The following is a 15981-nucleotide window of genomic DNA, read 5'->3' as shown; positions in this document are numbered from 1 at the left end:
AAGGTTGGAAATTAAATTGGATGATCTCTAAAATGAGGTGCCAAGAATTCACTAAAGACAAACTCCACACCCTTTAGGCCTGGAACCATGGCCTGATTCCCCATACTCCAGAATTTTCCTCTTCGTTTTTCATCTGACATTTCTCTTCCCAAGATGATCCCTAAAGAAGTTTGAACTTTATCATCATAGAAGTGTCCAAAAATGAAATGGGCTGCTTCTTGGGTTAGTGAGTTCCCCGTCACTGGAGGTTTCCAAGCAAAGGCTGGATGGCCACATGTCAGGGATGTTGGAGAGGGGAATTCCTGCTCAGTCATAGATGTTGGAGCTCTGAGGTCCCTTCCAGTTTGATATTCTAAGATTCTTTGATTCTGTAAGGAGATGGGGTTTATGCTGGGTTTTCTGAAGGATGGGGAGGATTTGGACAGAGGGAAATGTCTCCATGGACAAAACGGAGACAGATAAGAATAAAAATAGCTGATATATATATATATATATATATATATATATATGTATATATATACATATATATATATACATAAGCACATTTAAAGTTTGCAAGGCATTTTACATAGATGATCTCCTATGATCCTCAAAACAATCCTATGAAGTAGGTACTGAAGGTAATATTATCCCTAGCCTCCCAAAGAGAGGAAACTGAGGCTCAGAGAGTTTAAATGACTTGCCTATGGTTACACAGGGACTAAGTGTCAGAAGTAACATTCAAGCCTATGTTTGATTCTCTACTGACTCTAAATCAGAACTTCCCAACACACTGCACTACCTTGATACAGTTAAATGGATTTGGAATTGGTTGTTGAGCAGACTTAAAGAATTACCCTGGGCAAGTTCATCGCCCTTTCAGAACCTGTTTTCTATTCTGTAAAATGAGAGTGTTGGACTAGAAGAGATCGAGTCCTCTAAGGGCCCTTCCAGCTCTCACATACCTCAGCCTTTCTTTGCGGGAACCTTATTGAATCAAATATTCAATCAATAACACCCTTAAGCCTTACTGTACAGTCACTCTCCACTGACCAAGAACCCCTTTACCAGACTTTATATTGAGTTAGTGCCTCTGGTATGGAAGCGAAACTCTAGCCCTTTGACCTCCTTTAGCCTGTAACTGACCACCTCCTCAGGCTCCCTCCAAAGGAGAATAAATGATGTCTGCTTGGTTAACCCACAGAACACTCACAAATTTGAACAGAGATTTGCTAATACACAACTTACAGAGAGCAGCCTTTGTGAAACGTTTCCATGCCAACCCATCCTTGTGGTCTGGATGAATCCCACTGCTCACCTCTCTCTCTGATTGTGCCCCCAGCATGGGGGACACACATCCATTTCACACACATTTCCCATTTGCTGTCATTTCTAATTTCAGATGCCTCTGAGCATACTTGAGCTGAAGCTGAGTGCTTTTAGACCATGTGATCAGAAGCAGTCTCTGCTGGCTATTCAATGTAGTTCAACATTGGATGGTAGATTTATGAGCAGTCTTTTAAAAGAATTTTTTAAAAAATCTCATGCCATGGGATGGGCGACAGGAGTCACTTTGAGAGTGACTGTGCCAAACCAACAAAGTTGAGACATGGCAGCTGACATCCCTACAAAATTCATCTAGGAAGGGTGTGTGATGGGAATAATATTGTTTAACCTTTGGGAGTGGCAAGAACACAGCACACTGCACCAACATCATGGGCAAGGTCTAACTGGGGGGTGACATCCTGTGCAGATCACCTTTGTTGTTGTCTCCTGTTTCCAATGTATCACTCATCTCCGTGTTTCATAATTCTGTGTGAATAGCTGGTTTAACCCATTAACCCAGAGGGACCTGTGGCCAAGGATGGAATAAGCTCCTGCCTGATCTTAACGCTTCAAGTATATTAACCTTCATATCAAGAAATCCTGCTTTGCACAGCTGCCTTCCTCGATTGCCAAGAAACTCAAGTGATGAACTAGGGGCCAGATTCATCCATTCATTCACTCATTCAATAAGCACTTATTGTATGTAAGGAACAATATTAGACCTCAGGGATATTACAGAATATAGATAAGATGGCCTCTGTCCTTGGGAGTTCAGAATCTAGACAAGGAATAAGACACACAGAATTATATTAAATAATGTTACATGAGAAGTACATTAGAGACTTGCCTCTGCTGGCATCCAAACAGTCAGCATGAATTAAGAAATGGTTTTTGGAAGAGTTCAATCAATCCATTAATAATCCGAGACCCAAATACTCTGATTCTACTTTTTGCAAGGACCAAACTTCCAAATATGATTTTTACCCAAATCCTATTGTCTTATAAGCACTCTACCCAAGTCAATCCCACACTGCAGAGGTTCCCAGGATAGTGGTTGTTTTTTCTATACTATATGACCTACATATGGCATTTAATTCAGATTCAGCCCATCAATTGTGCCTACTTATTAAAAAAAAAAACAAACAAGCAGTGGATTGTCCATGCTAAGAAGAAAGACTTAGCCTTGATGGCTAAGAGGTAAGGACAGACTTACAGTTAACAACCCGGTATCTATTTAACCCATATTACATGTCCTTATTCATGGGCTCTAATGATTGAAAGTGTTCAAATTACATATTATCATTAAGGGAGAGGTACCAAAAAGCAATGATGGCCATCCAAAGATCATTGGATTCCATTGGAACTTATTAATCGTTGTACAAGTCATATCTTGTTCCTCAGAACATAGCAGCAGCACCCAAGAAAAAACTTATACTCTATAAGATAATGATTAGCTTATTAGAAGGGTATTAATATTATAAAGTATACATGGAAAAGGAAGTGAGATACTGTTTCCAATTATCTTATTTTAACAGAGGTCAGTTGAGTAATAGGAGGAGGATAAGTAGGATCCTGGGATACCTGCTTTTTCATCACCTACATCAATAGGTAGAAGTAATTACTTCAGTCAGAGAGATCGGAAAATCGACTATAGATGCAAGTTGTCAGTAGCTACTGCCTTTAGAAGGAATCTGTCTCTCTCCCACTCTAAGTCAAAGAAGGAAAATCCAAAGTATCCTCTGTCCTTTTTTTCCTTTCTTAGAAAAACAGTCCTGGGAATTTATCAATGGGGAAATGTCCCATAAAGCCATTTTGTGAGCTCATATCAGGGTCCCACAACCTCTGACTGAAAGGGCGCCATGCTCTCTGACATAAACCTGCCTTAGAGAAGAGGCTGAGAAGGTGTTGCCAAGGAAACAGGTGATGCTGACTTTCTGGCACAGAGCCATCATCACCCAATTATTTGCTGTTCAAGATTTCAAACAGCTCACAGCCTGACCCAACCCACAACTCCCCAGGGTCATCTATAACACAGGATAACATAGCAATTTACAAAGAAAAACATCCCTCGCCCAAAGAAATGCCATTCCTCCATGAATAGATTTCGCCTGGTACTCTCTGTGTCTCCGACTGTAAGAAAAAAAGGGTCTGCAATTGTAGTCTGTAAGAAGCAGGAGTCATAAGGTCAAGCTCTCCTTTTTAATCTATAATTTAGAGGCAGCTTTAGAATGGAGCCCTCCTTAAGGCAATAGGCCACATCTTCTCCTTCCCTACATTCCTAGCGCAGTTGCCCTGCCTCTCTGATGATGATAGTTTCTTCCCACTGACGCACATCAGGTTTTTATTAGGTCTTAAAAAGGGAGGAAAATGTGCCCGGCAATTTGGCCTCCCACTACCTTTCCCTGCCTCCCTCTGGATTAGAAGCTGAAATATATGTGTCCAGAAACACTTACAGGTCTGTTGGTCTCCTTTACAGGAGCCAGTGAACTCTGACTTTGTGTTCTGAAGCTCTCACCCATAGCCTTTTGTAAGTTTTTAATATGGGAAATTTCCTTTGAGGAAATTTTTTGCCTTTGATATTCTCACCTGCAAACTCTGGTGGGAACTACCAAGTTGGAAAGGTTCTGATTACATTTGAGGACACTCATAGCCAAGTTCAGAGAGGCTCCTCATCAGAAGGCCACTGGATGACTACCATTTTTGGCTATAGCAACTCATAATGCTATCTACTAAGATATGGTATGTTTATAGTCTTTCAGTGAAGGATGTAAGCATGCCCACACAATCCCAGGTTTATAAAGCGCCTTCCCTTAAGAAAGGAACAAGCCTCACAGATATAGGGAGGGAAACTTTAGCTCTTCTTTTCTTAAGGATCTAAAGAGGTCTTTTCTGATGCTGACGTGAAATGTTCAAAGGATGTTCATTGTTCTTAAGTCATCTACTACTGAAAGGAGAGAGGAGGTTTTACCTTCCTTCTTTCCTTCCTTCCTCTCTCTAACCTGAGACAAATCATAATGAAAAGTAAGAATGGTAAGAAGAGAGGTTATGTACCTTCCTATATTTTTCCAGAAAGACTGTCCCTCCTCTTCATCCCTTTCTCTTTCTACTCCTTCACACTCCTAGCTCCCAGCAAAACCCAAGAAAGGAAACTGAGTAAGATGAAGAGTTGGTTCTGTCATATCTACAGAAACCTAGTCTATCAGAACTGGAAGTGCCCTTAAAGGTCATCTAGGATAGATCACAGTATCAGAGACATGGAGCCGGAAGGGATCTCAGTGCCCATCTAGGACAGCTCTTAACATTTTATGGGGCCAGAGGATTAGAGTTTTGCTCAAAGTCACATAGCTAGTAAATTCACTCCACTTTCTAGGTGATCAAAGTTTTTCTATTTTTCCAGTTGGTTGATCAAACCCTTTGGGAGGTAATGCTGAACTTGGTTCTTATTTTCTGTAGGGAAAATCCTTCTCTAGAGAAACTCATAATTCTGTTCTAATAATAGTAATTTCTCCTATTTGAATAGCACTCTGCAACTTCCAATGTGCTCTGAGGCACATCATGCTCACAACAGCTTTATTTGTCTCTATTTTGTGATAAGGAAACTGAGGCCCAAAGAAATGAAGGAATTTGCCCAAGGTTATATAGTTAGTATGTGTCCAAGTTGGGACTCAAACCTAGATCACTCAGCTTCCAAACCCAATACTTTTTTCAATGGCACCATTTTAGTCTGGTGCCATACGTTAGAAACTAGACCACCTTCTAGAAAGAGAAAATTACCTCTTGTGGATAGCTCCTTTTTTTGTCCTGTGCTTTTCCAACTTGGAAGGAAAATACCTGAGCTATGAAACTAAGAAAAAAGATCCTATGTCTGTGATACCATGTTTCCCAAAGGCCCTGTAGACTCACAAAATGTCCAAGTGAGGAGGGACCTTAGAATGCAGAAGATAAGAGTTTAGAGATGACTTTAAAACATGGAATGTCAGACCTGGAAGGGGTTTGAGAGCACAGAATATTAGCATCTCAAGGAACCTTAGAGCATGCAACACAGAATATTAGAACTGGAAGGTACTTTAGGGCAACAGAAAATGAGGACCTAGAAAGAGTTTAGAACATAGGACATAGAGAGTAAGAAATGAAAGGGGCCTTAGAACATTAATCATTAGCATGTCAAGAATACTAGAGCTGAAAGGGACCATGGGACAAAGAATGTCTGAACCTGGTGAGGACTTGGAACATAGAGTGTATGAGGAGGAAGGAGATTTAGACCATAAAAAGTTAGAGTTTTGAGATACCTTAGAACACAGAACATATAATATGACCCTAAGCCAGAAGAGGTCATCTGGTCCACATGCATGTACATACACATGCACACACACACACCCCAGTTATATAGATGAAGAAACTGAGGTGCAGTGAGATCACATGACTTTCCCAAGATCACACTGGTAGTAAGTTAGAGAGCTGGGACATGAACCCAGGTTTTTCTACTCCCAGTTCAATGCTATTTTTCCTGAACTACATTAATAACAGTTCACACTTCTCTGGCACTTAATGGTTTATAAAGTATTTTGCATAGGACAATCCTGTGAGGTGGATAGTACAGGGTTATTATTCTCGTTTTCCATGACTAGCCCCACACCCCACACCTGGCATGTGTCAGAGTCACCAAGGAGCACTTTAGAACCAGGAAAGCATGACTGGGGTGGCCCATGCTTTCCCTCCAGTGTCCTTGGATCAACTTAACAGTTAGCTCAATCCTCTTAGCTTTGGCCTTTCTTTAACCCCTTGCTGTTCCTACTGTTTTCTTTATAGTCACCGAGCAAGAGACTAAAGTGCCCAAGAAAACCATCATCATGTAAGTGCTGACGTTTTCTTCACCTCAGATTTTGCCGTGCTATCTCTGCATGCTCACTAACCTGCCTGCATTCAACCCCACCCTGCCAGCCTTGCAAAGTCTATGCCACAATGGCCCGGTGATGTTATGGGGCAAAGGCCAACAGCACAGAGCCACCCCTCTGCACGGTGGAACTCTGGGCCAGGAGCTCCCCAGAGTGAACCAGCCTCTCTCTGGGAATTCTAGAGAGGCAAAGAAGGAAGGTGCGCCAACCAAATGCATTGACCTCCTTATCATAGAATCTCAGAATCACACATGATGGTCTCTCAGAAGCTTAGAATCCTAGAATCTTTCATCTCAAACTTAGAAGCACTCAGAATCATGGACTATGGGATTGTTGAAATTACAGAATTTCAGAATCACAGACTCTCAGAGCTAGAAGGAACCTCAGAGGTCATCTAGGGTAAAGGTGTCAGACATGCAGCCTCCAAGCCAACTGCCGGGTGAGACCAGAACTCAGTTAAAATGTCATTGGGAAATATTTAACTAAATAAAGAGAAGTACAACATTCCATTGGAAAACTAAACCAATGTACAGCCAGCAGGGATCCTGATATATTAATTAATAGTTCCCATTTCTATTTGAGTTTGACAGCACTGATATAGACCAAATACACACACACACACACACACACACACACACACACACACACACACACACACACACTTCTCTCTTCAACATGCCCCAACAAGCAGCCATTCAGCCTCCATTCAGAGCCTCCAGTGATAGAAAGCTCACAACCTCCTAAGATCGCCCTTTTCACTTTGGGACAGTTCCTTTTGTTAGAAAGACTTTTTTCCCTTATATGGAGCTAAAAATCTGTCTCTTTGCAGCTTCAGTTACAACCGATCACCTTTACTATATCACTTTTCTGCCTCTAGACTCCAAGAGAAAATTGTGCCTTAAAGTCCTAGAGTCAGAGCTATTTAAAAAGAAGAACATAAAATATCAGTGCTAGAAGGGACCTTAAAGATCGTCTGATCTAAGTACATTTTACAGAGAGTTAAACTAAGACCCAGAGAGGAGAATTACTTGCCCACAAGGTGATGTGAGTGAGTATTAAACCATTCAGACTCTCACTTCATCTCCTTTGTGACCAAAAAGCACACGTTCTTGAAATGGTCCATAGTCATAGAACATTCTCCTTTTCTTTCTTCCTTGAGGAGGGGAGAGAACCAGTTCAGTGAGGTTGCCCACTGCCAACCTTAGCCAGATGGAGACTCTCCAGATTATGAAAGATTCCCTAGCCACATCATTATCTGGAGAATAGAAAGGTCTTTGTCCTGGCTATAATGGTAGCCTTGGGCTTAGTATCCTGTGGAGGTAGTTATTGCTTCCAAAACTCCTTGATCTTTAGATCCAACTGTAGGATGTTCTTCTTAATAACAAGTCCGGCCCCTCTGGAATTGACAGTCAGAAGGTCATAATCTTAAAAAGTGGAAGGCACCTTGGAAACTATCTAATTCAGTGCTCTATTTTATAGAGAAGGTTCAGGCTGAGAATAGGGAAATGACTTAGATCAGAATCCTAGACCATCAGAGCTGAAGAGGCCTTAGAATACAGAGCATTGGGCCCAGAATGATCTCAGAATTCATTCAGTCCAACCCATTGACTTTTTCAGGGGAAATCTGAAGCTTAAGCAACTAGTGGTAGATTGTTAATTTTTGTTGCCCGGTTGTTTCAGCTCTTGACCCCATTTGAGGTTTTCTTCACAAAGATACTGGAGCGATTGTGGCCATTTCCTTTTTCAAATGCCCCAAGAGTGATGATAATAAAGAGAAGGGAACCACTTATATTGTCAGTCATCCTGTCACCCTACAAAGTGCCTGGGACCAAATCCCTCCCTAATCCAGTGGGAATTCCCATGCCTGAAGGATAGTCTCAGTTATTCCTTTGCACACAACAATCAGGCTTGGCCAATTTAATTCGATTCAACATGAATCTTTTAAGTTTCTACTATATTCAGGGCACATGCTAGGTACTGGGAATGACATGAAAAGAAAAATATTCTTATCCTCAGGAAGCTCACATTCTACTGAGAGAATTCCAAACCTGGGATGGTGGTACAGAATATGAAATCCAACATTTATTAAGCACCTACTATATACACAACCTTTTGCTCTGTGCTGGACACATATAAACATATATACATACATGCCTACATAATGCATACATAAACATATATATACATACATCAACAATTCCTGCCTTCAAGGAGCTTATAGTCTACTGGGGAGGGAAAAGCAAACAATATACATAGGCAAATAAAAGATAATTTGAGGAGTTAAATATATTAATTATTAGGAGTAGGAGACTTTCTTGTCTTGGACAAGGAAAGGTTTGACATTGGAGGTGGCTGATTCCTGAAGGAGGCTTAGGATTCCAAGAGCAGAGATGAAGGAGTGATTTCCAGCATGAAACCTTCCTTCCCTCTGATGTCCACCATGACACCACTAGTGATAGCAATACAAAGTCTCCTTTCAACAATTCAATTTGACAATTATTTATTAAGTGCCTACTGTATGCAAGGCACTGTGCCAGGATCTAGGAGACACAAGGACATAAATGAAACAATTTCTGCCCTCAGGGAGATTACATTTTACTCAGGTGACACTGACAGTGAAAACCATTAACAGGAAGGAAGACTCAGGCATGTAAAGGAGGAATCCAGTTGCATACGTAGATTGCTTATTTTAAGATAATTTTGAACATTTGATTTGAAGCAATTCATAGCAATTTGTAGAAGCGTTGAAGAAATTGAATGTAAGAGCTTCTAAAACTCAACCACTTGATTCTTCTCCCACTCATTTATTAATACTAATTTCCAATTCTGTTACCTGGAGAGGGCACAGAGGTAGCAAAGAAAGCAAGATTTTGAACACAGCTCCTCTGATTCCAGGTCCAATGTTTTTCTTCCCCATAATGACTTCTCCTAATGTGGGCCAAATGGTTGGCAACGCAGTGGTTCTTGGTTCTTGGTTCCTCTCTCAATGGTAATTCTAACTCCCATTCCTATGGTGCTTTAAGACTCAAAGCATTTTCCCCACAGAATCTGTGAAGCAGAGAAGAGCAAGGATTATTGTCCTCATTTTACACTGAAGAGAACTAGGTGACATAGTGGATAGAGCACTGGCTTGGGAGGCAGGAAGACTTGAGTTTGAATCTTTCCTTGGACACTTAGTTGTTGTTCAGTCATTTCAGTCATGTCTGATTCTTCATGACCCCATTTAGGGTTTTCTTGGCAAAGATACTGGAGTGGTTGGCCATTTCCTTCTCCAGCTCATTTTACAGATGAGGAAAGTGAGACAAACAGGTTAAGTGATTCTCCCTGAGTCTCATAGCTAGTAAATGTCTGAGACTAGATTTGAACTCAGGTCTTCCTGACTCCAGGCTTGAAACTCTACCCACTGTACCACCTAGCTTCAGGTTAGCTGAGTATCCTTGGGTAAGGCACTTTACCTTGATTTCCTCATCGAGAAAGTGAGGAGAGTTGGACTTGTTGGCTTGTAAGCTCCCTTTCACTCTAAGTCTATCATCCCATGATCCTCTGAAGGGAGTTTCAGAGAGGACTGAATGAGTGTTCATGAGACCTGGATTCAAGTCTTGACTTTGACATTCACTAGTTTTGTGATTCTAGGCAAGTAAAGTAACCTCTCTGAGCCTGTTTCCACATTTGTAAAATGAGGGATTTGCACATGATTAGGTCCTATCCAGCTCTGACCTTGTGTGATTCTTTGATTGTATGAGTCTGTGCTAATTATTAATAACCAGCAGTGAGGGAGGGTGTGACACAGAAAGGAAGGTCCAAATATGTATTCTTTTGGGAGCCATATAATCATCCTGCACTGAAGCCACCGTATTGGAAAGAGTTGGACTGTGAAATGCACTGACCTTAGGCTCTAAGGTCTGTGGAATGATATTGCCTGTCTAACGAAGGTTCTAACAAAGACTGCTTGTGGAAGTGGGAGCTATGTATGTCTGAGGAGTTTCTCAGCCCACTCTCTTTGCTCACCAAACTAACATTCCATTTGTCAACAATGGCATGAGTGCATTGGTGGATAAGGGACTTAAGAAAACCTTTTTCTGTCTCCATTTCCCGCTTTCTTGCCGGCCTTTTCATCAACAGAGAAGAGACGATAACTACAGTGGTGAAGACTCCTAGGGGGAAGCAGCGGACATCCCATAGCAAATCTCCCTCTCGCTCGCCTTCCCGTCGCTCAGCTCCCCAGACCCCAAGGCCCAGCATGCTGACCCCAGAGCCACTTTACTCTTCAGCAAGCAGACAGCAGGTCCTGAGGTCAGAGTCTGAGGCTGTGAGGACAACTGTCATCCCAGAATTGTTTGTCACTGAGGTTGGGGGGCACCATGCAGCAGCATCCAGAGCCACCACTGTAGAAACCAGAGTGGGAGAGCAGAGGCCTAAATGGGTAGAAGTGGAAGAGATCATTGAGGTCAAAGTGAAGAAATCTGACCAGAGAAGTGCTTCTCCATCTAGGCCAGAGAAGGACCACTCAGGAGTACTAGCTTTCACCCTTCCCAGCCCAAGGTCCAGGTCTTCCCCTGAAGAAGACCCCAACACAAATAACTCTAACAACACATTGATGGCCCAAGCTAAGTTGTCCTCATCTACCGATGGTCTCTCAGATAAACCTTCTGAGACAGTTGGAACAGAACAAGTGGAAACCCTGGAATCACCTGAAGACCTCAACTTTCCCTGCAGCTCTGAGGAACTAGGCAATGATACCCATATTGTTGACCCAGCAGAATGCCAGAGCTCGCTCTGGGAGGGAACTGGAAACGACCCTTCAACAACAGTTTCCCCAATAGAGGCCTGTGTTGGAGAGTCCCTTGTGTTTTGTATTAAGACTGGTGATACAGGAAAGGCTGAAGTTGCTCCTTTCCCAGAAAACCCTCAACTGGAAGCCATTGACTCCACTGGGCTACCTGGTTCTTGGGTTGCTGAAGAAGAGATGGTTGCTGAGGAGGACCATGAGAGCCCCATGATAGAAGAAGAAGAAAAGAAAGAGCAGGAGGAGGAAGAGGACGGGGGCACCATTATAACTGATGACCCAGTAGAGCAAGATGTAATTGATATCCAAGGCCGTGACACCAAAATCCTCACTCATAATGGCAAAGTATTGACATTGGCAGATCTTGAAGATTATGTTCCCCAGGAAGGGGAGACCTTTGGCTGCAGGGATCAGCCCATTACCACTGATGACAAACCCTGTGAAATCTCTGTGCTGCAGACCGAGATCAATGAACCTACCATTGGTCAACCCATCTTGCTCAATGTGGGACGACCAGTGTCTCCAAAGCCCCCTCTAGGCTTCTTCAGCAAATTCAAGGAACATGTTCCCCAGAGTGCATTTCTGTCAGCATCCAGGGTGATGGGGATGCAGACCATGGGCCCCACCAATATCTCCTTCCATGTGAGTGAGACCCACATGGCAGCCACTCCCAGGCCCAGCCCAACAGGCCCTACACCAATAAGTGTAGGCGCATCTCCTGTTAACCAGCCTCCCTTCTCAGTGAAGCCATCCTTCTGTACCAAAGTCCAACACTCAGTCGACCACAGCCAGCCCAGCTTCCGGACAGAAGTGTCTGCTCAGACCGTCAGCTTTGGTACTGTGGGTGAGACAGTCACACTGCACATCAACCCAGATAGTGAAGATGCTTCCCAGAGCTAAGTATCCCTGGACCATGGCCCACCAGACTCTAAGCTGATTTACAGACATGAAAGGGTGTGGTGGAGGAGGGCCATCCATGAAAGCACCAAGGAATGGGATTGGGAAAGCAGAGTGAAGAATGTCCATATGAGACCATAGAAGGACAAGGACATTTCCAAACATCAGTGGGAACACTCCACCTCTACTCATGCAACTGATAACTACAAAGCGCACATCATTCCATAGTGAAATGGGGAAGGAGGAAAAGCATCCTTGAACAGCTGAAGAAGGACACCATGTTTGAACCGCAAACATATACAGCTTATTGTGTTGCAGGATACAAATGTGACTTTCTAAGTCCTCTCCTGGAAAGAATTGGAGGGCAAATGTCCCCTTCCAGCTGTGCCAAGGAGATTGGGGCATCCTCATCTAAGTGCCAATCAAATCAACAGGCATTGACTGAGCTCCTTCTGTATACCTAGCCCTGTCTCTTGCTCAGTGTTGCAGACTTTCATGCTGTTTACTTTCCTAATGACTGGTATTACTCCCCATCGCTCTGAGCGAGCATGCCAAAGCAAAACCATCTTTCATGAACCTCTCAAGCTTGTCATGTAGCTCAATGGCTTCCAAGCTTGAATCCATTCATCATAGTCTTCACCCATACCTCTGAAGAGTGGAAAAGTACAAGGTTGCTCTTTTAAGAAGCTCTTGCTTCAAGGAATGAATGCCCCAATACATGGAAGCCAGAATAGTTTAGTGGATAGAGTAGAGGACCTGGGACTCTATTCAGGCTCGTGAAGTGACTTGGTGAGTCACTCAGTCTTTATGAACCTTAGTTTTCTTTCTGTAAAATGGGGAGAGTCATGTCTTCTCTCCTCACTCCACCCCCATTCCTACTTCACTAAAACAGTGGCCATGAGGAGCTGAACATTCTCTCAGTGAAACACATCCTGCAATATGGAAGAACAAATTTCCTAGGCGCTGACCTGAAAGCCTCTCAGTTGCTTCTGACCAATTCTTGAACTGAGCGCCTCTTTCAGAAGAAATCCAACATGGATAGTTTCTGGTGACTTTGGCAGTGAATTCAACTGAGTGCCTTTGCTGGTTTCTTTTTTCACAACAGAAACTTTGCTGTGAATGAAACCAGGATACCAAGAAGTGCTAAGAGAACCCTACCCATCTAAGAATATTTAAAGAATCTGAATGTATGAGAATAGTCAAAATGAGTGTGTGTGATTCCTTTTTTCCCTCTCTCTGTTCACTAAGGTTATGCATTTAACAATTAAAAAACCAGCTAAGCAGTCAAGTTTATCAGCTATGTTTACCAGAAACATATCAGTTCATCAATATTACTATAGAGAGCTGCTTGTAGACATATAGACAAGGATCGAGGGACTTGTCTCTTTCCCTGGAGTAAAGGAGGCCAAGACAGATACTGACTAATTCCTTAGAATTTGTCCTATCCAGAGGTAGGAAAAGGGTCATCATCTTGCTCTACGAAGGTCTGTTTGACTTTGAGCTCAAGATTCAACCTCTCTCCCTCATTCCCCCAACCAAGGTACCCTCCCAAAAAAAGTTTCCTGCCTTTTAGCTAGAAGGTAGAAGGAATTTCCCTGGTACATTTAATGAGTATGGCTGTCCCCATGATGTCTATGTTCTATCAAATATTGTCTTAGCCACCCCTTCTAAGACATACGCTTTCAGCATGGCTGGGACATTTGGTATGAGCCTCAGGAAAAGTATCCATTTCCAGCACTTTATTTCATGGATCAATAGTTGCATCATTGTGGATTCCATCAGCACAGATTCCTACCCTTCCACACAACAGTAATGAGTTCATTAGCTGCCATGACTGAAAGAATCCATCCCATGGTGACCAACCCTCTGAACTTTCATAGTCTAGCTCTTGGACAACAGCTATGTAGTCTGTTGCCAGGTACAGGTAGCTTAGTGTTAATTCATATAGGCATATGGTCATAAGCCATGAGTTCCAAGAATATGTCCCAATTCCTGATCTGTCCTAGGGAAAATCTACCTTCCTACAAACATCTAGGTAGATCACTAAAAACATCACTGTCCTGCCCAGTATCACTTCCCTCCAGCCTTCCTGGCCCCACCAGTTTGCCTTATGATTACAGTTGCACATTAGCCCATGATGGCTTGCACCAGGCATAGGCTAGGATGAAAGGGAGTCTGGGTGTGTAGCTAGGAAGAGACCATTCTTTATTTAACCTCCTTGCTTTGTACAGCATGGTTCAAGTACACTTGAGACAAAAGAACCTGGCTAGGAGGATGGAAATAGTCCCCAAAGGTTATAGATCCTTCCCCTCTTCTGCTCCCCTTATTGGTTGGTAGGAGGGAAGGTTAGAATCAGATTCTTCATGGCACTTGGAACATGGGGCAGCAAGGTACAATAATGCTTTGCTTCAAACCATAGCATTGTTTACTTACTGAATTTGTTGGTGTTGATACAGCCACATGCAGTAGCCAAGTGAGAAAACAAAGAAAGTTTCTTGTGAGGCTTAGAGGCCTCTTAAGTGATTTCAGGCTTGTGGCAACATCTCATAGAATTACAGAATCTTGGGCCTAGAAGACTCCTGGGAGGAACATGTTGATCAGTCCAGAATCTATTATGAAACAAGTGGTCATCTGGCCTCTGCTTAGGGGCAGTCAATGACATGGTCTAGTGGAAAGAACCCTTCTCTTAGGTGCGGAGTCTTATCTCTGCCGTTTACTCCCTGTACAATCTTGGATAAGTCCCTTTCCCTCTCTGAGCCTCAGTTTCCTCATCTGTAAAATGAGGATAATAATACTTGCACTACCTACCTCACAGGGTTGTTGTGAGGAAGTAATTTTTGTGAACCTACAAGTGCCATAGAAATAGTAGTAGTGGTAGTATTATTTTATTACCTCCTGAGGCAATCCATTCTACTTGAGGACAGCTCTTATTTTTAGAAAGATTTTCCTTCTATTGAGTTGAAATCTGCCACTTCCCACCCACCACTCCTGGTTCTGCCTTCTGAAGTCAAGCAGAAGGAATCCAATCCTTCTTCCAAGTGACAGCCTTTCAGAGACTTGAAGAAACCTAAAGAGGTTACTCCCCAGTGAGACTAATAAAAATGGAGAGTACGGGGGAAGGGGTTGCGGTGCTCTGATCCCAGAAGCCAGTGCACATGGCAAGGGGGAAGAGAAGTTTCAGCTTCTGGAAGAGAGAGGGAGGGAGGGAGGGAGGGAGGAGAGAGAAAAATACAAAGATGTGATCTATGCTTGATCTCATTTCAATAAATGCCTTGCATCCTTTGTCACTATTTTTGGCTTTTTTCCCGATCTCTCCATGGAGTAGATACTACTCCTGGCTGCTCTTCAAACTACAGAAAATGGTGTTTCAGTCTCAGTCCAAGCAGAGTGTCTCACTTGGGTTTCCAGCATTATCTTTATTTCCCTACATCAGTCCAGTCATAGAGGTCCAATGATAAGGATGGGTCCAGAGATTGACCAGAGATGGGGAGTAGGAGGGATTCACTTTGGTCTAGTAAAAAGGGTGCTGAGCTTCGAGTCAAGAGGCATAGGTTGGAGCCCAAATATGTCACTTCAGGAAAGTCATTTTTCAGCCCTGACTCACCTGTGAAATAAAGATGATGAGGATGCCTGTATTTCCTCCCTCATGAGATAGTTGGAAGAGAAGTGCTTGCTTCTGGAAACACTGTGAGGATGTGAGATGTCATCATTTTATATTCTTCTGGCTAAAGGGACATTAAAGTCATCCAGTCCAGTGATGTCAAATTCTTACTTGAAATGGGGCCACTAATCCTTACATAAGGATCCCTGTGGGCCATATGCTGAATTAGTTTTAAAATTTGATATTTTATTCTATTGTGTTTTTATTAATTATTTCCCAATCCCATTTTAATCTGGTTTGGGCCCATTTGAAAGTGTTGTGAGCCACATGGCCTCGTTGGCCAAGTGTTTGACACCTCTGGTCTGGTCCCTCCCATAGCCTTTGGCTCAGCCTCCCACATAAACAAGACTAGACTGAGATGTGTCTTCCCAATTTTAAGATTCTCCAGTTTGTTTGGGTCTGTCATAGCTAAATAAAATGAATTGATTTTTTAAAAA

General features: G+C 42.7%; 1 protein-coding gene across 16 annotated transcripts in view; it reads left to right on the top strand.

The window, feature by feature from the left end:
• OBSCN (obscurin, cytoskeletal calmodulin and titin-interacting RhoGEF) overlaps positions 1-15981 on the top strand; it is a 322112-nt gene that overhangs the window by 250400 nt on the left and 55731 nt on the right. Inside the window, exons 103-104 of one of the 16 annotated variants that reach the window (XM_072652807.1) lie at positions 6115-6157; positions 10323-14992. The exons of the other annotated variants lie outside the window; for them this stretch is intronic. Coding sequence (XP_072508908.1) covers positions 6115-6157; positions 10323-11886 — 1607 coding nt within the window. The 3' untranslated portion in view covers positions 11887-14992. Of the gene's footprint in view, positions 1-6114; positions 6158-10322; positions 14993-15981 lie in introns of those variants that run through there. 16 annotated transcript variants of the gene reach the window in all.

This window comes from Notamacropus eugenii, chromosome 1, assembly GCF_028372415.1.
Source record: "Notamacropus eugenii isolate mMacEug1 chromosome 1, mMacEug1.pri_v2, whole genome shotgun sequence".
Classification (NCBI taxonomy): Eukaryota; Metazoa; Chordata; class Mammalia; order Diprotodontia; family Macropodidae; genus Notamacropus; species Notamacropus eugenii.
The sequence above is the reverse complement of the archived record's forward strand: the minus strand, read 5'-3'. Positions and strand labels throughout refer to the sequence as shown.